Source organism: Protopterus annectens, chromosome 2.part2, assembly GCF_019279795.1.
Source record: "Protopterus annectens isolate FY-2018-M chromosome 2.part2, PAN1.0, whole genome shotgun sequence".
NCBI lineage: Eukaryota > Metazoa > Chordata > Ceratodontiformes > Protopteridae > Protopterus > Protopterus annectens.
Genome location: NC_056730.1, coordinates 907,888,688 through 907,915,729, shown reverse-complemented (window position 1 = coordinate 907,915,729; position 27,042 = coordinate 907,888,688). Strand labels below are relative to the sequence as shown.

General features: G+C 43.8%; 1 protein-coding gene across 8 annotated transcripts in view; it reads right to left on the bottom strand.

The window, feature by feature from the left end:
- Positions 1–27,042, bottom strand: part of ZFYVE16 (zinc finger FYVE-type containing 16) — a 3,161,611-nt gene that overhangs the window by 2,218,903 nt on the left and 915,666 nt on the right. For all 8 annotated transcript variants that reach the window (XM_044064228.1, XM_044064221.1, XM_044064226.1 and 5 more), the window contains one exon: positions 20,362–22,679. In XM_044064228.1, the coding sequence (XP_043920163.1) occupies positions 20,362–22,679 (2,318 nt within the window). The remainder of the gene's footprint in view (positions 1–20,361; positions 22,680–27,042) is intronic.

Here is a 27,042-nt window from a genome sequence, read left to right as displayed (position 1 = left end):
GACCCCTTGAGAAATGGCAGGCCTGTCTAAATTCTGAGTTTCCCCGCCAGGAGTGGCATCGGGATCTGTAGTAGGAATGGGGGCCGAGGAGCCTGCGACCTCGGGTACTGAAGACACCGGTAATGCATTGTCATCGGCACTCAGGGGCTGCGTAGGCGCCTCGCTGAGTACCGGAGAACCGGTAGTCGGCCTTAGCGTGGTTTCAGTAGGTGGTGCGGACCTCGTATGTCGGTCCTTATCTTTGCGTTTTGCTCAAAACTGGAGTCGAGTATCCAGCGACATAATATAATTACATTTTTGCCAAAAGTGAAGGGCGAACTCCCGGCGGCTTAATAGTGTGCTTATTGAATCTAGCACAAAAACGGCAGGCCAAGACGTCGTGGTCTGGGCCTAAGCAAGGTATACAGAAAGAGTGGAAATCCTTATGCGGTATTTGCTTCCCACATGAAATGCAATTATTAACTTTGTCTGACATCGGTCTGAGGCAAGAAAAGTTTCCCCAACGGGGTACTTAGCTTTCAAGAAGACTTCGGCTGAAATACTTTCGTAAATCTCAGGAGCTGGCCGACCGGCACTTGCAAACTGCTTCTGCTTTGGGCACCGCTCAGCAAGAAAGACTGAAGAAAATGGCGTTGGCTGACTCTTTTATACCTCTGCCGCACTGACGTCAGGGAAGAAGCGAAGACAACCGACACCGGACCTAGACTTTGGAATTCGGCCGACCGAGGACCCGCCTGATGGCAGGATAACCCATCTGTTATGACTGCAGCTGTATGCACGATGAACATCACTTATTTGGATACCATAGGATTTTTCTCATATGCAGTCTGCCAAGGGGTATCATTAGAAATGAATAACAGAAAGGCTCCACTGAAGAATAGTAGTGTCCACAAATTTATTGAAGTGCTTTTCGTTCAAGTACCATACAGAACTTCATCAGAGTAAACAGGTTTAAAGTACAAAGCTTCTTTTATAACAAATCAAAATTGTCATGTGATGTGTTTTTGACCTACAGTCAAGCTCAGCTTCTTAATTGCATTTAAATGCTTATGTTAGACTTAACACTACGCATTCTGAAACTTTCTTGCATTTCCTTGTTCCTGAAGGATCCTATGTATAAGTGTACTGGTTTAAAAATGTGCTAGTTTAAAACAAAGTATGCATTGAATTGTTTGAATTGTTATAAAAGAAGCTTTGTTCTTTAAACCTGTTTATTCTGATGAAGTTCTGTATGGTACTTGAACGAAAAGCTCTTCCATAAGTTTGTGGACACTACTATTCTTCAGTGAAGCCTTTCTGTTATTCGTTTGTGAGTTTGCAGTCTCAGAGTTTTACGTCTGTGGGTATCATTAGAATGTAGGAAGCCATGCACCCCAGAGTCTTGAGGATCGCCCTGCCACAAATACCTGAAGTAGTAGAGACCAAGTACTGGGTTGAAAAGGGCTGCCTTCTCTTGTGGAAGCCCATCTGTCAGTGTGTGTCTAGAAGGGCTCCTAAGAAAATCATCCTCTGAGAGAGGGTGACATTTGACTTCTATAAACTGAAGGTGAAATCCTGTCTTGAGAAGCAGTCCCTGGTTAAGATTAGAAATGCTTCCAGTTCCTTTACGGCTGTGCCCGACTAAGACAATCATTCAGACAAGTATATAAATGTGAATGCTCCAAGTCCTGCAGAAAACAATTTCTGGAGCCAGACATTTTGCAGACTATGGGAGCAGTAGACAGAAATGATAATGCTTCTCACCTGCTGTAAAGAGGAGGTACCTTCTGTGATATTTTGATTTTGGGCAACCATTTAAGCCTGGGGAGTAAGCATGGGTAGAAGTTTCTGCACAGTTAACATTCCAAATTTGGGGACACCCATGAACCTGTTTAAGCGAGACAAGTCCAATCTTGTTTGTCTAGTTTCTTCTTTTAGTAATAAAAAAGCCATGAATAGTACCCTGTGCCATCTTCTTCCTTGGGAACAAATTCTATGGAGCCCTGGTCCAGTAAGAGGTTGATATGCGACTGTGCCTCTTTGCACCGACCTTCTGAAACTGAGGGGATGCCTGCATATCATGTAAGAGAAGTAAACTGAAGTCTGTATCCTCATCTTAAGACAAGAATAACCCATTTTCCCTGGGTAAGGTGTAACCACTTGTTTAGAAATAGTGAAGGCCTGCCTCCTACACTTGAACGAAAGGGTGGGGCTTTAGGGGATGGAGACAGGGGGTATATCTTGCCGAGTCCGGGCTGCTCCCTGATGGGCACTTGGGGTCAGGGCTCAGTAGGCCTGGTACTTTTGTTCTGCTTTCCATCTCCTTTGTGGTCTCTGCTGTTTGTCTCTTCTGGTCCACCTTTGTCTTTGTCTTGGTTGGGTGGCTGGAAAGGACCTGACCTTGGTAGGATAGTTCCTACTAAATTTCAGTGTCAGGCCCTGCAACAAGTCCTTTACACTCTGCAAGGTCTAGGACTTGTCCTTGTCCTCCAGTTTCTTAAAAACAGCTTGGGTCCAAACAGAAGCATCCAGAATTACAGATTTTTACATACTCAGGAAGGGTCTATTCCCTTAACCAGGCATGCTTCCTAACAGCAGACCCAAAGGCAGCTATGCTAGGTACTTCTAGAGCAAAGCCACAATGCAAGGAATGTTTTGCAATCAGAGCAAGAGTTAGAGATATAAAAAATTCCTTAGAGAAAGCTCTGTCTTTCATCTCGTCCAGAAAAATTTACTTGTATTTAACCATATGGAAAGTACAGTTGTGTACCTACCATAAATGTAGATGTACGAGTGTATTCACTGTTGCAGTCATTACACTTGGGTTATCCTGCTGGCAGGCTACCCGCAGTTGGCCTGAATTCCAAAGTCCTGGTCTGGCGTCGGTTGCTGTCACCTCTTCCCTGATGTCAGTGCGCCAGGGGTATATAAGATGCAGCTGACGCCATTTTCTTCAGTTTTTCTTGCCCCAGATGTCAGGTGCCCCCAAGAAGGTAGGCAATACATATTGCTAATAAAAACAAAGTAAAATAAAAAAACAATACCTTCATCTAAAAGCAAATACACCACATACGTTGTATAGGATAAAGAAGTATAGATATGTCCCAGCCAAGAAAGGGGGTGGAGGGTGGTAACCTGGATTGCAACAGTGAATACACTCGAACATCTACATTTATGGTAGGTACACAACTGTACTATCTTCATCGTGTTTCACTGTTGCAGTCATTACACTTGGGTTGAATCCCAAAGCTGAGTAAGGGCAGCTGGGTCTAAATAGGATTAGGAGTGGCTATGATGCCCTGCAGAACTGCAGTGGCAAAGCCTGCTCTGGATTTAGAATAAATAGGTAAGTGATAATGCTTGGTAAAAGTTTTACCAGAAGCTTTACCAGAAAGGCTCATCCAGACTCTGCTACACTTTGCTGTGAAGGAAAGGTTAGTTTGCTGTTATTTTTTGTATTTCTGTGTTGTCTTTCTATATTTTGAATACTGTAGTTTGTTTTCTTTACCTTGTGTTTTGCTTGCATTCTGTTTAACAGCATATTAAAACTTCAAAAGAGACCACAGCTCTCTCTGTTCTGAGTCAGGCAGAATTTTTCCCTCCCTCCCACCCATTTAAGTTGTCTTGTTAAATACCACTGTCTTTCTAGTTGCCCGCCTCTTATGTTAATCTGACCATATATCTCATTTCTCTCTACTTTCACTGGCTTATGTGAGTAATCACAAAACCATCACTTTTGAAATCCCACCCCTTCAATTATTTAAATTTATTGGCCATCCTACAGTATTTCATAGTACCAAAATACAAAAGTAACCACCCCTTTCAGTCCATCTTGCTGTTTTAAAATAGTAACTCTCCACTAAACCTTAACTTTTTAAACAGGTAAAACTCAAGTTACCTACTTTCATATCTAACTTCTCTCTGCACACTGCAGAGTGCATTCTTTCAATCTTACCTTTAAGCATCCCTGTTACTAGCACTTTCTCTAATACCTAAAAGATCATCTCTACTTGACTCCAAGTAGACTTTTCTCTATCTGTTAAACCTAGCACTTGTTCCTACAGTACTTATTACCTTGATACGGCACTCTTATAGATAGCACCCCAAAAGGCAAACCCCATTTCTCGGTCACTCCGTCCACGCCCCCGAATCTCTTTTAAAGTTTTTGTCTAGTCCTTCTAGCATGTCGAGGGATCAGTTGCTAGTGTCCTCTCCTGCTCAGCTGGTGAACCTGGGAATATTGAGACAATGTTACAATTGCCTCATGTACACAGACAACCCTCTCCTCCTCCCACAAAACACAAATACATGCGAGAGATGCAACTATACGGCCAAACTGGAGGCTGAGCTCTCTCAACATAGGACTGGCAAGACCAGTCAGGAGGAGAAGGTTACCACACACACTATAGACCCAGTCTCACATAGTACCATCACAACCTCAAATCATACACATAAACACACAAAGACATACTCGTGGCTCTGATCAAAAATCTACCAAAACAGCAGAGGCCACCAAAGCAGACACCAAACAACCACCACCTCAGAACAACACCTGCAACACATAGACCTCACAGTCAGAGTGTCAAACAGTCACAGCCCTTAAGGCCAAACACAATGCCAGACACACTAGTCATTGGTGACTCCATAGTCAGACACACTGGCGTCCCGCCACCAGACTGAGTAAGGAGAAGGTCACAGTAAGCTGCCTGTCGGGCGCTAGAATCCGCCACATAGCAAGCACTCAGGTCTCTCAACAGCAGGTACAAATATGACTCAGTTATTGTCCACGCTGGTGTAACGACCTGAGGCATTACCTCCTTGGACTACATGAAAAGAGACATTGAGGAGCTCTCTGATTATGTAGCCCAGGCAGGTATGACCCTGACCTTGAGCAGTATCCTACCTTCACCAAGAATGATGCCACAATACAGAGATAAGATGATCAGCTTTAACAATTGGCTTAAACTCTGGTGTCATTCAAAGGGGATCAATGTCTGTCTGCCTGGGATGACATGCTGGACAAGCCACGCTGCTTCGCAGGGACGGCTTGCACCTGTCACCCTGGGATTCGGATATTGGCAAAGGCTCTTGCCACCCCCATAGTGCCTTTTTAGGCAAGGCTCAAATTCTAAACCTACCACCCTAGAACACAAAAAGGAAAAAACTAAGGGTAATGCTGCTCAATGCCAGAAGTCTAAATCTCAAAATGCACGCTTCGAGGCCCTTCTCAGTATGGAGAACATCGATGTCTGTGCAGTGACAGAAACCTGGTTCAAGGCTCCTAAGAGCACCCCAGCACTATCAGGTTTTACCTCTTATCATGCTCCGCCCCAAAACGGACAATACCAAGAAAGGAGGGGAGTATCCATATTCATCAAGGACACCCACACCTCAAGACTGGTGGCAACGCACGATGCATCGGAGACCATCCAGGTGCAATTAACCATAGGCAAGACTGCTCTGCAAATTGTAGCATGTTACAGGCCACCCTCACAAACTCAGGAACCTCACATGGCCTTCCTGAAAACACTAGAGGATAAATGTATCACCAAACACCATCATACTAGGTGACTTCAATTACCCTAATATAGACTGGGAACACTACTCAAGCCCAAACACCTAGCCCAAAAGTTCCTGGAATTCATAAACTCAAATGCCATGGAACAACTAGTCACCATCCCACAAGAGGAGAAAACATACTTGATCTCATCATCACGAACATGGGAGCACAATGTTCAACACCGGAAGTATACCCCTCACTGGTGAGATCAGATCACAAACTAATCTCGCTGGAGGTCCTCATCCCACCCCCACCTGAAATAAAAAGACCACAGTAAGAACTTCTAAAGCCGACATCACACATCTAAAGGCTAGTGTGGACACCTTTAAGGCCCGCAAGCAGACGGAAAACAGTACTCAAGCCACTGAATCACTTACAAATGCCTTCTACCAGCACCTGCAGGACTGCATGGATAAGGCAATCCCAAACAAAACAAAGACTCTTTGTACCAAAGGCAAGCATCCACTCTGGTGGACCCCAGCCATAAACAAACTCTACAACAAAGGAGGAAGCTACTACAAGATAGAGCAAAATCCTTAAAAGGTAAGACACCCTTGATCACTATAAGTAAAAACTAAGAGCTCTCATAAAATCATCCAAAGCAAATTTTGAGAGAAAAATAGCTAAAGACTCAAAAGACAATCATAAGGCCTTCTTTAGCTATGTTAGAAACCTGGGAGGAAACTCCCAGATATGCTCAGAACTAGTTCATAATGATGTGAAGATTACTGATCCTACAGACATTGCCAACATACTGGCTGACAGGTTCAGTGCAAACTTCTCCCCCAAAAGGAGAGATATCTATACCAGCGATTGCAGCCCCAAACATCTCCAACGCCCAAGTGAGAACTGCTCTCCAAAGCAAAAACACAGCAATCATGGGACCTGATGGTGTCCTCCGCTGTGTGCTCCACGAACTCAACGAGGAATTAAACGCACAGCTAGGACAGCTGTTTAATCATAGTCTTACCTCTGGATATGTACCCAGGAGTGGCACTGCAACTGTGGTCCCACTTCACAAAGGCGGTGCCTCCACCGACCCTGGAAATTACCGTCCCATTAGCTTGACAAGCCTTATCTGCAAAGCCATGGAGAGGATCATAATGGACCTCATAAATAAAGACATAGGGAATTTGCAGACTTTGGATCCATCCCAGTTTGGCTTTGTCAAAGGCAGATCATGCCTTCTAAACTTGGTTGACTTTTTCAAACAGTCACCAAAGCCATTGATGAGGAAAGGCAGTCCATACAGCCTACCTCGATCTGGCTAAGGCCTTTGATACAATACCCCACTCGGGTATCATTGAAAAACTCATCAGCTTAAATGTTAACCCATACATCACAAGATGGGTTGCAAACTGGCTGAGTGACAGAACCCACAGGGTCAGAGTTGCTGGCGCCATGTCAGACTCAAAGCCTGTCACAAGTGGTGTACCACAGGGCTCAGTCCTGGGCCCACTCTTGTTTGGCATCTACTTTTCCAAGTACAAGCAAACACAGGAGGGTTATGGCTGACAAAGTTTGCAGATGACTGCAAACTGGGCGCCATAGTAGAAAACACATCTGACACAGATATCCTTCAGAAGGGTCTCACAGAAACGGATAACTGGTGCCAGAGCCATGGCCTAAAGTTAAATGCCAAAAATGCATAGTCATACCCTTCGGAAAAACAAGGTTACCCCTAGCTACCAAATAGGTGGCAATCCACTGAGTACAGAAGAAGTTATCAGGGACCTGGGGACCCAGGTTGATAGTAGTCTGTCATTCGACACCCATGTAGCTAAAGTAGTTAGGAAGACCTTCTACATTGCCCACCTTATCATGAAGGATTCTCATCTAGATCAAGGGAGGTCATAGTCTCCCTATACTCATCACTCATCAGACCAATGATTGAATACAATGCCCCATTCGAATGTATCTGACCCGACACTTGCAGCAGCTGGAGAGGCCACAAAAGTTCCTCACCAAAAGGATAAAGGGTCTCAAACATCTGTCCTATGCTGCCCGACTGAAAGAACTCCAGCTCTATTCAGTCGCCACTTTGCTCAGAGGTGACCTTTGCCTAACATACAAGGCCATGTCAAACCCAGATTTGATGAATATGCTTCACCTCAAAAATCTAGATCCGGCCAGAGCCACAAGGCGGAGACTTAAACCTCGACACGGCTATTAATAGGACGTGCTGGAGGGATAGATTCATCACCCAAAGACTCCCTATGCTGTGGAATAAAATCCCGGTATATGTGAGGCAGAGCACCTCGCTGGCCTTGTTCAAGAGAAATCTTGACCAATGGATGGGAGATCGCAGATATACCCCAGGGATTACCTCAGTGTCACTGCTCAACAGAGGCACAGCAAAATAATGGGTATAGTTCCCCATACTAAAGGGGTGGCTTAAGCCACAAAACTATGGGCTAGGCTTGTAAATGCCCTCGGGCAGATAGCCTAGTATGAACCTATGAACCTATGAACCTATAAGTGTGCACTGAACTCCAAGTTGCAGCCTCCAAAATTTCCTTGGTTGGTAAGCCTCTGAGAAAGGCTGCTGAAGTGGCTGCTGCCCTGGTAGAATGTGGCCTAATATTCTTAGGCACTGACTTGTCATGCTGTGCATAGCAGAAACAAATACAGTGTCCTATCCATTTTGAAAGTCTGCTTTGAGATAGCCTTTCCTTGTGATCCTGCAGCATATGCTACAAACAGTTGCTCAGTTTTTCTGAAAACATTTGTTTTGTCCAAGCAGAAGCGCAGCTGCCTGTGTATGTCCAAAGAGTGCAAAAGTCTCTCCCCTTTATTCTAGGGATTTGGATAAAATGCTGGCAAATGAATAGTTTGGTTAAGAGCCACACTGGATACTACCTTTGGCATAAACGTTGGGTTTGTCCTTAGAGAAACCCTGTCCGGATGAAAAATTATAAAAGGTTCCACTGCCATTAATGCCTGTAATTCTGAGACTCTTCTTGCTGAAGTTATTGCTAGGAGCAGAGCAATTCTCCATGATAAGAATTTTATATCAGCTGTATTGGCTGGCTCAAAAGGAGGCAGTGTGAGCTTTTCTAAGACAAAGTTGAGGTCCCATGTAGGTACCGGTGCTCTCCAGGGGGTCTTATGTTTTTTGCCCCTCTGAGGTACTGTCTTAGCAGTGGATGAGAGAAAATAAGAGGTTCCGTATTGTAAGGACCCGAAATGGCAAAGGCATGGATCTTAATTGATGAGAAGGATAGGCCTTTGTCCAGCATCTCAGTTAGGTATTTTAAAATCTGAGGAATATTTGGAATAAGTGGTTCAAGTCCTTGTGCCTGGTTCTGAGCACAGAATCTCTTCCATTTCTCTGCATAAGATTTCCTGGTGCTGGGCCTCCTGGCTTCCAAAATGACATCCATAACAGCTTTAGAGAGAGGTGTGTTCTGAATGGCTATATTATCTGCCATGCAGCCAGATTTAAGGTTCTGAGTTGGCTGTGCAGGATCTGATTGTTTTGTCGAGTCAGAAGATGAGGAATTTGAGGTAAAGTCCAGGCTGGGCCTTGAGACAAGCTCTTTAGGATTGGGTACCAGTGCTGGCGTGGCCAGTCTGGAGCAATCAATCATTTTTGGCTTCTCTTGTCTGACGTTTAGGAGCACCTTGGGAAGGAGAGACAGTGGTGGAAAGGCATAAACTGTTAGGGTTTTCCAGCTGAATGACAGAGCATCCACTTTCCATGCTTGTGAGTGATAAGTCCTTGTGCAGAATCTCTTTTGTTGGCAGTCGTGAGGGTAGGCAAAAAGTTCTATGTCTGGGCATCCCCATTTTTTTGTTATCATGCTGAAGACCTGTGGATTTAGTTTCCACTCGTGAGGGTCCATGAAGTTTCTGCTTAGTTCGTCCGCCAGAGTATTTTTCTTTCCTGGCAGGAATTGTGCCTGCAGATGTACTTGATAGGCCAGTGCTGTAATTCCACAAAGTCATGGCTTGCCTGCAGAGGGGGTAGGAATGTGTACCCCCTTGCTTATGTACCACATAACTGTAGTATTGTCCATCTTTAGTAATAGTTGTCCTGGATGTAGTCGATCCTTGAAGGCTGTCAGGGCATTCTGTACAGCTAGCATCTCTTTTTGATTGATGTGAAGATGCATTTGGTCCACGGGCCACGTGCCCTGAATACATTTTCCTGCCATGTGTGCCCCCGAGGCATAATCAGATACATCTGTTGTTAGTGTCTGCCTGGCTGTGGGTAAAGTGAAAGGCTGCCCCTTGTTGTGGTGACAGGCCAGTGCCCACCATCGAAACTCCTGTTGCAGGCAGGGAATAAGAGTTATTATTGTTTCCAGGCTGTAGCAATGTTGAGTCCAAACACTTTTTAGGTACCACTGTAGCTTCCTCATATGCAGTCTTGCATATGGAATTAGTAGGATGCAGGATGCCATAAAACACAAAACCTGCAGGATTTTCTTTGCAGGTAGCTGGGTCTTTGTTGCCATCACTTGAAAATAATGAGTCAGTTGCCTTTGCTTGTCTGGCGTGAGATAAGCCATCTGGGCAGTTGTACTTAAGCTTGCACCCAGGAATATTATCTCGAGAGGGCACTAGTTTTGATTTCTTTTCATTTACTGTGTACCCTAGGCAAATTAGTAATCTTTTTACAAACGCCAGATGCTTTAGAAGAATGCCCTTGCTCTCTGCTTGAATAAGGCAGTCGTCCAAGTAGGGATATATTTGAATTCCTTTTTGTCTGCAAAATGCAATTACTGGTGTCAGGCATTTTGCGAAGACCCTGGGCGCAGTAGATAAGCCAAAGGGCAGTGCAGAGAATAGGTAATGCATTGAGCCAGCTATGAATCTGAGGTATCTTCTGCAAGATTGTCTGATTGGGACATGCAGGTATGCCTCTTTTAGGTCCAAAGTAACTACCCAAGTCTTCTTGGCCAGCATGGGTAGAAGTTGCTGCAGTGTTAACATTTTGAATTTTGGAACATCCAGGAAGGTATTTAAAAATGACAGGTCCAGTATTGGTCTCCAGGCTTTGTCCTTTCTGGGTACCAAGAAAAGTCTTGAGTAAAATCCTTGTCCCTGTTCTTGCTGTGGTACTTTTTGAATAGCTCTCATGCCCATGAGAGCAGAAATTTGTTTTTATGCCTCTGCCCATTGATTTTGCGGCAGGTCTGGCATACCTTTTGACCTTGGTAGGGTGTGAAAGTGGAACCTGTAACCCTGAGAAACAATATTCAGTACCCATTTGTCCTGGGTGATCATGTGCCAATTTTGTGAGAAAAGTGCTAGTTTTCCCCCTAAGGGAGCTGCCAAAAGGTAAGTGCTTGGCATTTGTAGAGGGAAGTCATTGGGACTGTTTCCTATAAGGTTGTGATTTGTCTTCTCAGCCTTTGGGGGCTGACATACCCCATTGTTTAGGTCTGTATGAGACTTGGGGCTGAGGTCTGCCTCTTGGGTGTCTGTATCTGCCTCTTTGTGGCCTGTCTGACACTGGAAAGGACCAATTGTTAGAAGGCCAGTTCCTGCTAAATCTAGGTGGCTGAACCTGTAAGAAATCCTTTACTGTCTGCATTGATTTTGCTTTATCCCCCATTTTCTTTAACACCTCTTCTGCCTAACACCAAACAAAGTATCATGCTGTAATGGAGCATCCAATAATTTTGCTTTAACATGATCAGGTAAACTCTGCTCTTTTAACCAAGCATGCCTTCGAAAGGCAGAACCTGTAACTACGGCTCTGCAAGAAGCCTCTAATGAATCAAAACCACATTGCAGAGTATGCTTTCCCACTTGTTCAGCTGCATGCAATAGATCCTGCATTTCCTTATTGTCAGGACATTCTGAGCTTGTAAGCATTTTCTGTTTTAGCAAAGACATTAGGTATTGTTGATATTTAAGCATGTGAAACTGGCAATTTAAAGCCCTTACAGCTAAAGTAGCAGAAGTGTAAACTTTTTCCCCCCATCTATCCAGTGGTCTAGAATCCCCATCAGAGGGAACAGGGTTTTTTGCAGTGGAAGCCTTGACCCCTTTGGGACCCTGAGAAATTGTTTCTGGGTCAGCAGCAGGGTTTTTATAAAGACATTTATGAGAGTCTGGGACCCTGTAGTGCCTATCTGGCTTGGCTGGTGCAGGGGGTAAAGAATCAGGAGACACACTGGATTCAGAAAAATCATCAACAATATCTAATACAGGGGTGATAGCAAGAGGCCTGTGCTGAGTCTCTGAGCCTTTTCTTGGATTCCGAATAATCCTGGCTCTCCCAATGGAAATGCTCCCTCATGGTGTGCAAGGTTTCCCCAAAAGAGTAATCCTCAGGAGGAGAGGCTGAAGGGATAGATTCTTCAGCATCAGAGTCCTCAGAGGGAGGAAGAGAGTATCCCTGCTCTGAAGAGGAATCAGAAGAAATAGAGACCTGGTCAAAGGAGTCACAGTCAGTGTCTTGCCTAGGCCTTTTATCAGGAGGGGGATGGGAACCCCTGATCAAAGTAATTAGGTCATCAGCCATTTTAAGCATCTGTTTCTTTGGCATGGATGACTGTCCAGCAGAATGCTGTACTTGTTTCTTTGTCTTTAAAGGTGTTTTAGACTTTGCCTTGGCTGCTGTTAAGTTGTGAAGGTCTGAAAACACCCTCAGAAGCCGATGCCTGCTCAGCAGCTCCGGACCCATCTGAGGGAATAGTTTCCGTAGGCCCAATACCTTGAGTTTCTAGACGCCTAGTTGTCTCCACGTGGGAGTCTGAAGCGGCCTGTGGCTCTGAGGTAGCGGGTGTCAGGGGCTGCGAAAGCGCCTCACTGAGAACCGGCAACTGGCCTAGAAGAGGCTTCGTCGTCAGTTTTGGACCTCGGATGCCTGTCCTTTTCTTTGTCTTTGCGTTTATGAATTCCGGTCATCGGTTGTTGTGATGGTATTATGTAGTTAAACCTTTGGCCAAAGTAATGTAAAGTAAAATCAAACAGACGCTTAATGGTGCATTGGTTGAATCTAGCACAAAACCAACAACTAGCAACATTGTGGTCAGGGCCTAGGCAAGGAATACATTAAGAGTGAAAATCTTTATGAGGTATTTGCTTCCCACAAGAAATACAATTGTTAACTTTTACTGACATCGGTCTGGAGCAAGAAAAAGTTTCCCCAACAGGGTACTTAGCTTTATTGAAGACTTTGGTTCTGAAATTCAATTTCGAAAATCTCAGGAGTCGGCCAACTGGCACTTGCAAACTGCTTTTGCTTCGGGCACTGCGCGGCAAGAAAGACTGAAGAAAATGGCGTTGGCTGCATCTTATATACCCCTGGCGCACTGACGTCAGGGAAGAGGCGACAGCAACCGACGCCGGACCAGGACTTTGTAATTCAGGCTGACTGCGGGTAGCCTGCCAGCAGGATAACCCAAGTGTAATGACTGCAACAGTGAAACACGATGAACATCTGGCAAATGAGGACTCCTGTGGGCAGGATGGCAGAAGTGTAGATTTTTTTGCCCAACCTATATACGGCCCTACTCTCTTTCTCAGTTAGGAAGGGGCTCTTACAGGTGCTACCTTTGGGTGCCCTGGGACCCAAAAACATCATCTCAGGGTCCGCAACAAGAGTTCTTAAAAACGTGCTTGTAAAAATCCACAACCATATAAAAACTATCTGGCTTCCTAGGAGCAGATGCTTGGGAATCTGGCTGCAGGGAAGAGTCTGGAATGACACTGTCCACTACCTCTATGACTGCAAGAATAGCCTGAGGTTTCTGTCCAGGAAATCTAAGAAATTCTATAACCTTTTTCTTAAAAAGTGAAGCTAATCCTTAGCCTAGTCTCACCTTGTGGAGGGTCTCCACAAAGGTGAAATCCTCAGGTGGTGAAACTGAGGCAAGACTTTCATTTGACACAAAGGCAGCATGTGAACCAGAAGAAATCTGGTCTACAAATGCCAACTCACCCTTATCTGAGTCATAAGAATCACTGTAATCCCAGGGAGAAGGTCCACCTTTCTTTTCCTAAGAGGAGACTCTGCAGCAGAGGTCCTGCTCTACCTAAATTGTCTGGATCTCATAATATCCGTGTATATACCTCTGTCAAAGGATGAAGTCCTCCCTTCTCCTTTGCAGTCTTGGAATGGATGTCTGAAGCCAGGACTACACAACGATCCTGAACCCAACCAATGAACCTAGCCCTTCAGTCCAAGTGGAAAACTGAGGAGACCAATGGCATATCAGACTGTCCAAGTCACATGCTCCATGGATGGAGGTGACTGTGAAGGCATCTCTCCTCCAACAATCACAAGCTTGGGAAGAGTGGCCAACACAGACTGGCTGTCATCTGCAACCTTAACATACTCTGGACACTACTTGTGAGAGGGAAGTTCTATCCCAGCTTGACCAGCGGAAGCCATAAATGACAGTAAGCCCCAGAAAATCCCTTTCCTTACCTAAATATTTTCCTTGGAATTCCACCTTAAACCTAATGGTCTCAGAACTGAAACAGGGACAGTTGGGCATGTTGAACTCCCGGCCCAGACAAAAAAAACCCACAGTGTGGAAGTCCCTGTAAGGCAAGTATATCCAACATGCACCTGATCTGATCGCAATTCAAACTCTGGCTTTGGACCAACTGATGACGCCAGATCTGTATCAGGCTCCAAAAGTAAGAAAGACCTGAAAAAATGGTGTCGGCTGATGATCATTATCTACTAATGTTAAAGGGAAGGGCGTCTGCAGGCCCATGAGGAGGAATAAAAGAGACTGGCACACAGGCCGTCCAAAGACTTCCCCAACAGGAAATCTCAATGAGATTTTACTGCAACAGTGACTCACAATGATCATATTTATATGCATGGCTAGACAAACACACACACACAAGCTACAGATGGGTGAAAGTACAGTTTTGTACCTACCATAAATGTAGATGTCCGATAGATATGCAACTGCAGTCATAACATATAGGTTGTCCTGCCTCAGGCAGCCCTTGGTCAGCCGGATTCCAAAGTCTGGGTCCGGCGTCGGCTGGTGTCGCCTCCTCTCCGACGTCAGAACGGCTGGAGTATAAAGGCATCAGCCGACGCCATCTTCTTCAGTGTTTCTTGCCCCAGATGCCAGGTGCCCTCCTAGGAAGGCTAAATTTGGTGAATGGATAAAAAAAATTCCAGACATGCACAACAGTAATAAACAGATACACCATAGAGATACCCCCAGCTAATAGGGATAGGGGTAGTGGACCCATAAAGAAGGTTGCAGAGGGGTAGGAGGGTGGGAGAATCCGATTGCAGTTGCATATCTATCGGACATCTACATTTATGGTAGGTACAAAACTGTACTATGTCCTTCAAGAATGCAACTGCAGTCATAACATATGGGTTGAATACCATAGCCAAGCTGGGGGTGGTTGGAACTAAGAAAGTAATGGTGTAGCTAAAATGCCCTGCAGGACCGCCGAAGCAAAGCCTGCTCGTGATCTGGAGAATAAAGGCAGGTTGTAGTGCTTGGTAAATATTTGCATGGAGCTCCATGTAGCAGCCTCTAGAATGTCCTTTGTAGCCACTCCTCTTAGGAAAGCTGTGGATGTGGCTATAGCTCTGGTGGAGTGTGGCCCAATATTGGCTGGCACACCTTTTCCATGAAAGGAATAGCAGAATCTGATGCAGTGTCTAATCCATTTGGAAATTGTTTGTTTGGAGATTGCTTTTCCCTGTACTCCAGCAGCATAGGCTACAAGCAGTTGGTCAGACTTTCTGGTGGCCTTAGTTCTGTCCAAGTAGTAGCGTAGTTGCCTGTGTATGTCCAAAGTATGCAGCAGTGCTTCCCCCCTGTTTTGAGGATTGGGGAAGAAAGTAGGCAGGTGAATGGCTTGATTTAGAGACACCCTGGAAATTACTTTTGGCATGAATGAAGGAGTGGTTCTTAGAGAGACTCTGTCCTGATGAAAAATGAGAAAAGGAGGTACTGCCAAGAGTGCCTGTATCTCCGAGACTCTTCTTGCTGATGTGATTGCCAATAGGAAAACCGTTTTCCATGAGAGAAATTGCATTTCTGAAGTTGCTGCTGGTTCAAAAGGAGGAAGGGTTAATTTTTCCAAGACGAAGTTGAGGTCCCATGCAGGTACTGGCGGTTTCCTGGGAGGTTTGATATTCTTTATCCCCCTTAGGAACTGTCTTAGCAACGGATGTGAAAACACAGGTGGATCACAATTGTATTTTGCTGAGATTGCTGAGGCATGAATCTTTATGGAAGAATATGAGAGACCAGTATGAAACATTTCTGCCAAGTATTCCAATATCTGAGGTATACTCAATACTGTTGTATCCTGACCCCTGCTAGCATTCCAGATGATGAATCTCTTCCACTTGGCTGAATAGGTTTTTCTGGTGGAAGGTCTGCGTGCTTCCAAGTAAGATCTCTTGAACTTTTTTGGAAAGAGAGATATCGGAAGGAGCTATGGTAACCTCCAGGCTGTCAGATGCAATGTTTTCAGGTTTTGATGAACCGTCCTGTAATTGTGTTGTGTTAGAAGCAGAGGCCATAGGGGCAGAGGCCACAGTTTGGTCCGAGTTATGCTCAACAGCAATGGGTACCAGTGCTGCCTTGGCCAGTCTGGAGCTATCAAAATGCCTGTTGGTTATTCTGCTTTAATCTTCAGTATCACCTTGGTCAGCAGTGGTAGAGGAGGGAATGCATAAATTGTTAGGGACTTCCAGCTGAAGGAGAGAGCATCCGTTTTCCAGGCTAGAGGATGGTGGGGTCCTTGTACAGAACTTTTCCAGGTGATGATTCATGTGAGAAGCAAAGAGATCTATGTCCGGTCTTCCCCATGTCCTTGTTATTTGGGAGAAAATGTGAGGATGCAGCATCCATTCGTGTGGATCCAAGAAATTTCTGCTCAGCTTGTCCGCCAGTACATTGTCCTTGCCTGGCACAAACTGGGATTGCAGATGTATCTTCAGACTTAGGGATTTTTCCCAGAGAATCATTGTTAGTCTGCAGAGGGGATAAGAAGGAGTGCCTCCCTGCTTGTTTATATACCACATAACAGTGGTGTTGTCTGTCCTTATTAGCAAATGTCCTTGTTGAAGTGATTTTTCGAAAGTCTCGATTGCATGTATCACTGCCAACATCTCTTTTTGGTTTATGTGCAGATGCCTTTCCCTTGGTGTCCACTGACCTTGAATGCATCTGCCCTCCATGTGCGCCCCCCATCCATGGTCTGAGGCGTCTGTGTAATCATTTGACCTGCTTGAGGTTTGTTGAAAGACATGCCTTTGTTTAACTGACTTGCTTGAGCCAACCACAAAAATTCTCTTTGCAGACATGGAATGAGTGGGATTACGTCCTCTAGGCTTTGGCTGTGTTGGGACCATAAGCTTTTTAAGTACCATTGCAGCTTTCTCATATGAAGTCTTGCCAAAGGTATCAGGAGAATGCAAGATGCCATGAACCCCAGGGCCTGCAGGATTTTCCTTGCAGTCAGCTGGGAGAGCTTTGCTAGGCCTTTGAATTACTCTGGTAACTGCTGTTGTTTTTCCTCTGTGAGATAAGCCATCTGTGTTTTTGTGTCCAGTTTGGCTCCTAGGAAAATAATCTGTTGGGATGGCAGAAGTCTTGATTTCTGAATGCTGACTGTGTATCCCAAGGCCTGTAGTAATTGAATGACATAGTCCAAGTTTGCTATCAAGGTTTGCTTGTTGTCTGCTTGTATGAGGCAGTCGTCCAGGTAGGGGTATATTTGAATCCCCTGGAGTCTGCAGTGTGCCACTACTGATGCCAGGCATTTCGTGAACACTCTGGGTGCAGTAGATAAGCCACACGGCAATGCTGAGAATTGATAATGCTCTGTCCCTGCAAGAAATCTGAGGTATCTTCTGCAGCTTTGTCTGATTGGGACATGCAGGTATGCCTCCTTGAGGTCCAGAGTGACGAGCCAAGACCCCTTGCCCAGCATGGGAAGGAGTTGCTGCAACGTCAGCATTTTGAACTTTGCACAATGAGATAAGTATTTAGAGTAGACAAGTCCAGTATAGGTCTCCATTTGTTTTCCTTTCTTGGAACAAGGAACAGTCTTGAATAAAATCCCTGGCCTTGTTCCTGTGGAGGGACCTTTTCTATTGCTTTTATATTTAACAGCTTTGAAACTTGAATGAGTGCCTCTGCCCTTTGATGAAGTGGCAGGTTTGGCATGCCTTGTCTTATTGGTAAAGTATGGAAGTGGAATCTGTAACCTTTGTCTATTAAATCCAGAATCCAGTTGTCCTTGGTTAATATATGCCAGTTTTTTGAGAATAAGGATAATTTTCCGCCCAAAGGTGCTTCTCTTTGAGCCTTTGTAGACGGTATGAAAGTCGAGTCATTGTGGTTGTCCTTGTGGTGCAGCTGGACTGCCTGCGCCACTTCTTTGATTTGGTGGTTGCCATTGGCGGCCCCTGTAGGAGCCTCGGTATTGCCCTCTACCTCGGGCACGCCTGTTTTTTCCCCTTTGAAACTTGTCAGTGTCTGGAAAGGACCAATTCTTTGAAGGCCAATTCCTGCTGAATCTGGGTGGCTGAACCTGGAGGAAATCTTTGACTGTTTGTACTGATTTAGCTTTTTCCTCAATGGACTTCAACACATCTTGTGCATTAGCACCAAAAAGCTTCTGTTTTTCCAGAGGTGCATCAAGTAACTTTACTTTAACATGGTCTGGCAGTGGCTGTTCTTTTAACCAAGCATGTCTACAAATAACAGCCCCAGTCATAGCTGCCCTACATGAAGCCTCCAATGCATCATAACCACACTGAAGAAAATGATTGCTAACCTGCTGAGTGTTATGTACTAGATCCTGCAATGCCTTTCTATTAATAGGCTCAGGAGAGGCTAGCTTTTTCTGTAAATCATCCAGTAAAAAATCCTGGTACTGAAACATATGAAAAAGGCAGTTAAGTGACCTCATGGCCAGGGTGGTAGAGGTATAAACTTTTTTACCCCATCTCTCCAGGGACCTAGCTTCCCTATCCTCTGGGAGTGGATTCTTGGCTGTGGAAGTAGCCACTCCCTTGGGGCCCTGTGAATTAGTTTCTAGATCCACAGAATGGGCCTTAAAGAGATGTTTGTGGGTGTCAGGGACCCTATAATATCTGTCTGGCTTGACAAGAGCAGGAGGGAGAGAATCAGGGTTAGCACTGGAGTCGGAGAAAACATCATCCAGAACATCCATAACTGGAGGGATAGCTAAAGGTCTGTGCTGGGGTAGCTTGAGGAAGATACGTAGCCTTTTCCTGGAATCAGAGAATTCCTGACCCTGCCATTTAAAATGCTCCCTCATAGAGTGTAGGACTTCACCGAAGGAAAAATCCTCTGGAGGAGAGGCAGAGGGAATTGATTCCTCAGCATCAGAGTCTTCATAGGCCTGGAAGGATTCTTCTTGGGTATCTGAAGGCTCAGAATCCCCAGAGGCTTCATCTGAAGAGAGGTTGTCGGCCTGCTCAGTTCTGGGCCTTTTCTCTGCAGGCTGAGAACCTCTGTCTGGATGAGGCTGAGACCCCCTGATAAGAGAAATAAGATCTGCAGCAAGAGACATGATCTGTTTATCAGAAGAAGGGGCCTGGGCAGTAGGTTTAGGATGGGCCTTGGTCTGGCTGGCGGCCTTAGCACGTGCAAAGGCCTTGATGGACATGGATACAGGAGGCCTAGCTGCCCCATGTGCAGGAGTAACCTTGTCCACAGGAACGGTGTCGGGTAGATCCAGAACTTCGGTTTCTGGAGGAAAGTCAACAACCGGCACCGGTGTAGACTCCGAGACTGAAGGACGAGTTAACGCTGTGTCGTCGGCCTGGAGCGGTTGAATTACCGCTTCCGAAGGGACTGAAGCACTTGCGGAGGGTTTAGGAGGAGTATCGGTGGAGGACGCGGGCAGAGGATGTCGGTCCCGGTCCTTTTGTTTTTTGGAAGATTGAGTAGTCGGTTGTTCCGACGGCATGATATAAGCGAAAGATTCGCCGAAAAAGTCTTCGGCAAATTCTGCCCGGCGCCTGAGAGTGCGCTTATTAAAGCAAGCACAGGCAGCACAGGCCGAGACGTCGTGGTCTGGGCCCAGGCAAGGTAGGCAATAAGAATGGAAGTCCTTATGAGGTATTTGTTTACCACAAGACAAACAATTATTAACTTTCTCAATTTGTTCTGACATCGGCTGAGGCAAGAAAAATGTTCTCAACGGGTACTTAGCTTTAGATGACATTGGTACTGAAAACACAGGAGCTGACCGACCGGCACTTGCGAACTGCTTCTGCTTCGGGCACCGCGCGGCAAGAAAGACTGAAGAAGATGGCGTCGGCCGATGCCTTTATACTCCAGCCGTTCTGACGTCGGAGAGGAGGCGACACCAGCCGACGCCGGACCCAGACTTTGGAATCCGGCCAACCGAGGGCTGCCTGAGGCAGGACAACCCATATGTTATGACTGCAGTTGCATTCTTAAAGGACATCTGTTAGGCGTTAGACTTTGGAATCCGGCCGACCGAGGGCTGCCTGAGGCAGGACAACCCATATGTTATGACTGCAGTTGCATTCTTAAAGGACATCTGTTAGGCGTTAAAGTGCTCTGATTTGCATACCTAAAGTGTTAATTGACAGCATATCTTAACAGCTTTCTCAAACATGTACCATTATAAAAATCACACTTTTTTTGTGCTTCACAGCCACATAGCCACAACACTGCAGAAAAAAAATTAAAATGTGGTAACACAGCAAAGTTGCATTCTTCATGTAATGTGTGTTAAGCATCAAACAATTGGATGGAAAATGATGAATGACTCCCTGCACAGTTTCACTAACAAAATAACTACAAAAGAAAATCTTAAGGGAAAAATAATATGCACAATAATGTTGTTGAACCACTTACCCTTCCACAAGCTCGACAGTGGTGTCTTCTTTTAGTGAAAGTGAACTTTGTATTGCAATTCATACAGTTGGGTGCTGCTGAATCAGGAATCCAGGATGGCTGTTTGAGTCCAAGCTTGCTACCTTCCATCTTTTCATTAAACGATTCTGGCTCTATGCTGGCAGAGTGATGCTCACTCTCTTCCACACTGGCTTCAAGATTAACATTACAGCTATTGTCGGCAGCTGTAAGACATACACTAGGAACATTCTGATCAAGGTTTGTGGGATTAGAAGGTTGTAGGTAATTTGCTGTCTGGTCTGTTTTACTTGCAACAGACAAGTTACTCACTGTGTCAGCAGTGTCTGACATTACTCCACTTAGCACATTCTGTGGATGGCTGAACAACTGCTTTGGTCTAGCACCTCCAACATAAACATGTTCCACATTCTCTGGGGTAACAGCTACAGAATTATTGACATCAAATGAATGTACAGGCAAGTCTTCGTGTAAATTAACCAAGTCTTTAGATGTGGTTAGTTCTGACAAATTTCTAGCATTTGGAGTTTGTACATTATTTTGTCCAGGAGAAATCTCTACACTTTCAGAATCTCTGGTAAGGTAACGATCATCTTCAACATATTTAAAATAGTCGGTGTCTTTCCTCTTTAGAGAAACACTTTCATCTGTTAAACTTGGTTCACTTTTATCCAGTTCAGTTACTCCTACACCTGGAACCACATTATGTTCCATAAGGAAGGCATCCAGTTCAGAATCACTGACTAATGGCTCAAAGCCTCCAATAAGCTCCTCATCAACAGTTAAAGCAGAAACACACTGGTATGGTGCATCTAGCTTTAAATGTTCACAATCCAAAATGGCATTATTAAATTGATCAGTGCAAGAAAATTCTATTTCAGACTCTGGAGTTGCAGGAAAGGACGGTACAGGGATTACCAGTTTCTGTACAGTTTGTAATTCTGAGTTTATTCCTTCAAGCTTCTCGGATTTCCCAAAATCAGTAACTACATCTTCAAACTTGGACTCTACATCAGCACTAACCACACATCCATTTTCCTCCTCAGGGCCAACACTTCCTTGTCTTCTGGGCTCTGGACTGAAACTGACATGGTTTGCTGCAAGTCCCTCAGCACACACTGCTACTCCATCACCAACCACACTGTCAACAACTTCATGCTGAATACAATTCTTCTCTGCATCTTGGATTACACCCAAAGAAACACAAGCAGACAAAGGGATTGGGAGGCAAGATAAAGCTGGTTGGATATCATCACTAGGGTCACTTGCAGATAAGAAGCCATCTTCTGTAGTTTCATTTTGTTCAAAAGACTTCAAATTATGCAAACTTGTTCCCAGACCACTTTCTTCAGCGCAAGATTCCTTTTGTAATTCAGGTGCATTATCACATACTGCACAGTCCACATTTTTAACTACAGCATTATATTTCTCCAAGTCAGATGTACTTGACTGTTCCAAAGGTACTGGATTTTCACTGATACTGTTATGCTTTTCTTTACTTCCTTCAGCAATACCAACAAACACTATCCTATCTTCCACAACTGTACAGATGGCACTTTCATTACCTTCTAAAGAATGCATAAAGTCTTTACATGATTCATTTCCTTTGGAATTTTGTGCATTTTGAACCTCAGATGTAGGTGAAACAATCCCAGTATTATCATCTGTAAAATTTCCACAATCCACAACTGCAACTTCACCCTGCAAATCTGAACTACATGGAGAAGGGTGTTTAACTTCTTCTGTAACATTAGAGACATGTATATCCAGCAGACTTAACCTTTTTATATTTTCACTTTCACATTGCAATTTAGTATCCCTGCCACAATGTTTTGGTTTGCTAGGTGAAGATGCAAAGTCAATCAATAATGTCCTGCTAGACTGATCATCCAAAGACTGCAATTCCTTCACAGTGACACACACATCACCTTCAGCAAATGAACTTCCTGTATCACTAATAAGATCACAAACAGAATCGCTGCATCTTCCTAGATCCAATGACTCACTTTCTTTAGTTGTATTGCTATCTACGGTGGATAAAAGGTCCAGTCCTGTTACATTTTTCTCACTCTGTAAAGAAAATCTAGGCTCTGAATTTGCAATACTACTTGAAGAAGGATCAGGTATTCCAGCCTCAGTTTTCAATGTTGCTGGAAGTAAATTTTTGCTACTGTACTGCAAAGAAGGCTCTGGATGGTTAGGTTGCGAGTAGTATGCATCTGTAGAGAATGACTCATAATTTGCGGTACTAAACACTACTGTTGTTGCTGGCTTAGGAAATTCAAGTTCACTCTGCAAAACTAAAACATGATGGAAAAATTAGAATTACGCATTGGTTCAGCTGCCTACATACACACAAAAATGGAGGCAATTTCAACAGTGGATAAAGAAGGGCAGGTTATTAACTGCTGAACTTCACTATGCATTGTAACAGAACAGTGGCACAAAAACACTAAGTATAAACTACGAAGAAAAGTTTTATAAAAACTTATTGCAACAGCAGACCATTTATGGGACTTCATTCAAAAAGCTGTTCAAATGGAGGTGTTATGCACTAAAAAAAAATCACCAAAAAATTTCTTGAAACAAAACAGGATGCTGTCAATATCATACTGCTAAAGTCACCTACAACATCAAGACGTGTGACATCAACAGTGAAGCCTATCTGCAATGACAAGAATCAGAGGACATTAGAAAAGACCTGGAGGTAGAGAGATTAGAACAATTACAAAAAAATAACAGGAAGAAGAATGTAAAGGCCTCTAGGTATCCAATGAAATCTAGGAGATTCAGGATACTTGCATGGAAATATTCAACAGAGGTGCTTTATACTTCCAAGCAGACCTCAGAGATTTACTCCTCAAGCAAAGAGCAGATGTGAAGGGAATGTGAGAGGAAAATGGGAACACATTTTTGGGAATATAGGGAATTCAGTGAGCTTAAGGACTCCCTACAGAATATGACATAACTGCTGGGAAAACATAATACTAACCAAGTAGATTATGCTATTTATTTGTCATCATGGATTAGAACGGTCATCTGTATATGCCCATCAGGCATCAGATACCTGCTCATCTATCTCCTATCTCACCTTCTCTCTCCCCTTCTCTACCCAACTCCCCAATAGCTTGTTTTCCTAAGTTCCACAACTATACATTAAGACATGGAACTTACCCAGTGAACAGCACTCACTCATCTTAACTTTCTCTCCTCTCTTCTTAGGTATTTTTCTCTCACCACTCCTTCTTAAAACAACTTTTAAAGCTGTTAGAAAACTATGTACTCCTCCTCTACTCATCTTGTTCTATCTTTGATATCTGTCCTATCTTTACTTCACAGCTATCTCTCTTTATCCTTTCCTTTATATTTTGCCACCTTCATAATATTTTACTTTACACAAAAAAAAAAAAAAAAAATTTTTGACTATTTTGTTTTTTCATAATTGCTACTCATGCTTATTGTTTCTTTGCTTATCATAACCTTATACAGCCTGTTATTATGAACTACGTATGTTCTATGTATTATAACCTGGAGCTTTTCTCCCCGGGCCTCTACTGAAAAAGGACATATATCCAGTTAGACTTGCCCGGTCAACAAATGTAAAATAAATAAATAAAATAAATCTTTCTAATGCTCTGGAATCTCTTTCAGAAAGTAGTGGATTCTTAGCAGTAGAGGCCTTAACCCCTTTGGGACCCTGGGAAATGGTTTCGGGGTCTGCAACAGGGCTTTTATATAGAAACTTATGAGAATCAGGAACTCGGTAGTATCTGTCTGGTTTAGCTGGTGCAGAAGGTAAGGAATCTGGGTTTAGACTAGATTCGGTGTAAACATCATCCAAAATGTCTAAAACTGGAGGAATTGTAAGGGGTCTATGCTGTGGGAGAAGAAGAAATTCACAGAGTATTTTCTTAGAGTCAGAGTAATCTTGGCCTTCCCAGTGGAAGTGTTCCCTCATGGTGTGTAAAGTTTCCCCAAAAGAGTAGTCTTCAGAGGGGGAGACAGAGGGAATGGACTCTTCAGCATCTGAGTCTTCATAAGGAGGGAAGGAATAATCCTGGTCCTCAGAGTTAACTGAGGAAATGGATGCTTGGTCAGAGGAAGGATAATCTTCCTCCAGTCTAGGCCTTTTGTAAGGAGGGGGTTGTGAACCCCTGATAAGGGTAATTAAATCCTCAGCCATCTTAAGCATCTGTTTTTTAGGCATAGATGCCTGTGGGGGGGACTGTGGACCCAGTTTCCTAACTTTTAAGGGGGCTTTGAGTTTAGCATAAGACTTAATAGAGATAGTTGTCTGTTTGGAGACACCTTCAGAAACCGAAGGCCTATCCAAAATCTCCGGATCACCGTCAGGGTTAGCGTCCAAGGGGTGAGATGGAACCGGCTCCTGAGGCCCAGCTGATTCGGTCTGGGAGGCCGTCAGAATTTCTAAATTTGCGGTAGTCAGGGGCTGTGTAGGCGCCTCACTGAAAACCGGAGAACTGGCGGCAGGCCTTGCTGAGGCCTCGGTATCTGGTCTTGGCCTTGGTTGCCTGTCCTTATCCTTGCGTTTTTTTAATCATTGCTGATGTCGGTTGCTCCGACGACATGCTATAATTAAATTTTTTGCCAAAATAATGTCGGGCGAAATCTGCCTGACGCTTGATTGTACATTTGTTGAACCTAGCACAAAACCGACAACCAGAGACGTCGTGGTCTGGGCCTAGGCAAGGAATACAATATGAATGAAAATCCTTATGAGGTATTTGCTTCCCGCAAGAAATGCAATTATTAACTTTGTCTGACATCGGTCTGAGGCAAGAAAAGTTTCCCCAACTGGGTACTTAGCTTTAGAGAAGACTTTGGGCTGAAATTCGATTCGAAAATCTCAGGAGCTAGCCGACCGGCACTTGCGAACTGCTTCTGCTTCGGGCACCGCGAGACAAGAAAGACTGAAGAAAATAGCGTTGGCTGCCTCTTTTATCCCCCTGTCGCACTGACGTCACGGAAGAAGCGACGACAACCGATGCCGGACCAAGACTTTGGAATTCGGCCGACTGCGGGACCGCCTGACGGCAGGATAACCCAAGTGTGATGACTGCAGCAGTATAACACAATGAACATCTAAAGTTATTTGTTGACTATTTACATTCATCAATGGATTTCCTTAGGTTTACAGTTAACTATTCTGACAAAGAAATTGTATTTTTGGATGTGAAATTGAAGTATTCTCAAGAACAAGGCTTATGTACAGAATTACATTGTAAAGATACTTGGAGGAACCATTATTTACATTGACAAAGTATGCATCCAAGACATATTTATAAAAATATAATGGGCAACCTAGCAATGTGTATTTCCAGATTATGTACAGAGGAAAAAACTTTCAGGAAAGAATGTGAATTGTTGAAAGGACATCTACAGAGACGCGGCTATAAAGAGAAAGACCTAAATAAATATGCCTGTGGATTTAAACACCTTAAGGAATACCAAAGGGAGTCCTTACTACAATGAATCAACATCTGAAGTAGTACAAATAAATAGAACTGGAACGCCAACTCAACATCTACAATGTACTCTTATAGTACAGACAGTACAGAGATATACGAAGTAGTTAAAAAGTATTGGCCCATATTAATGGAAGATGAAAAGATGAAAGAACTGGTGGGTGATCAACCCAGATTTACATTCAAAAACAGGAAGAATCTGAAATGACCACTCTGCAATAAGGATGGTTTCATGTCTAAACCTATGGGAAGTAACTCCGGAACAAAGAAATGTGGAAGATGTAAAACTTGTCCATATATTAATCAAGCCTCGAACTTCAAACATTCAAACACAGAAAAATATCATCACTTCCGGTTATCTGCAACATGCAATAGCCAACATTTGGTTTATATTGCCACCTGTCAACAGTGTTTTGCCTTCTATGTAAAACGGATCAACGGTTTAAAGACCGTATTCTTAGACATTTATGTGACATAGTACATCTGAACACACAAAACAGCTTAGCAAGTCATATTAAAAAATTTCCCACACACACATTTCTTTTTCAAGTTATAGAACTCACTCCGCAGAGTCATAGAGGGGGTGACATAAAAAATCTAACAGAAACAAAATAAGTAAAATGGATTATGAACTTAAAAGCCCACAAATCACCAGGTTTAAATGCAATGGCTCCATTAAAACCGGTGTTAAAAAATAGGCGCCTGTATGGGGCTTGTCCCTGTATTATATGATGACTGGCTTCAATAGGAGGTGTGCAAGGAATCTGTATGTTGATTGGAGGAGACACTAATTCAACATTTTCAATACAAAGATTTATATGAACTGAAGAAGGCTAATAGCGGAAAGCACTTTTCGTACTTTGTATGGCGATTGTTTTATGGGTGTTTATGTTTTAATTCATTAAAGAACAGCGTTTTTATTTTGTTTGTGGCGTGCCTTGTTGGTGCACTGAGATTTTTACTCATTCACTTCACGTTTTTATCAGAGCACCTTCAGTGAAAAAGGGATTTTTTTCCCCTTGGTAAAGTGAATAAGTTGGCAGGAGCTGTAATTTTAAGAATAGATCAATAACAAAAATGTATGCATGTATAAGCACGATAATGGAAAATATTACTGAGATTTATTTTCATTGTTATTAAATTTATGAACTCATATTTTAAATCAATAATGCAATTA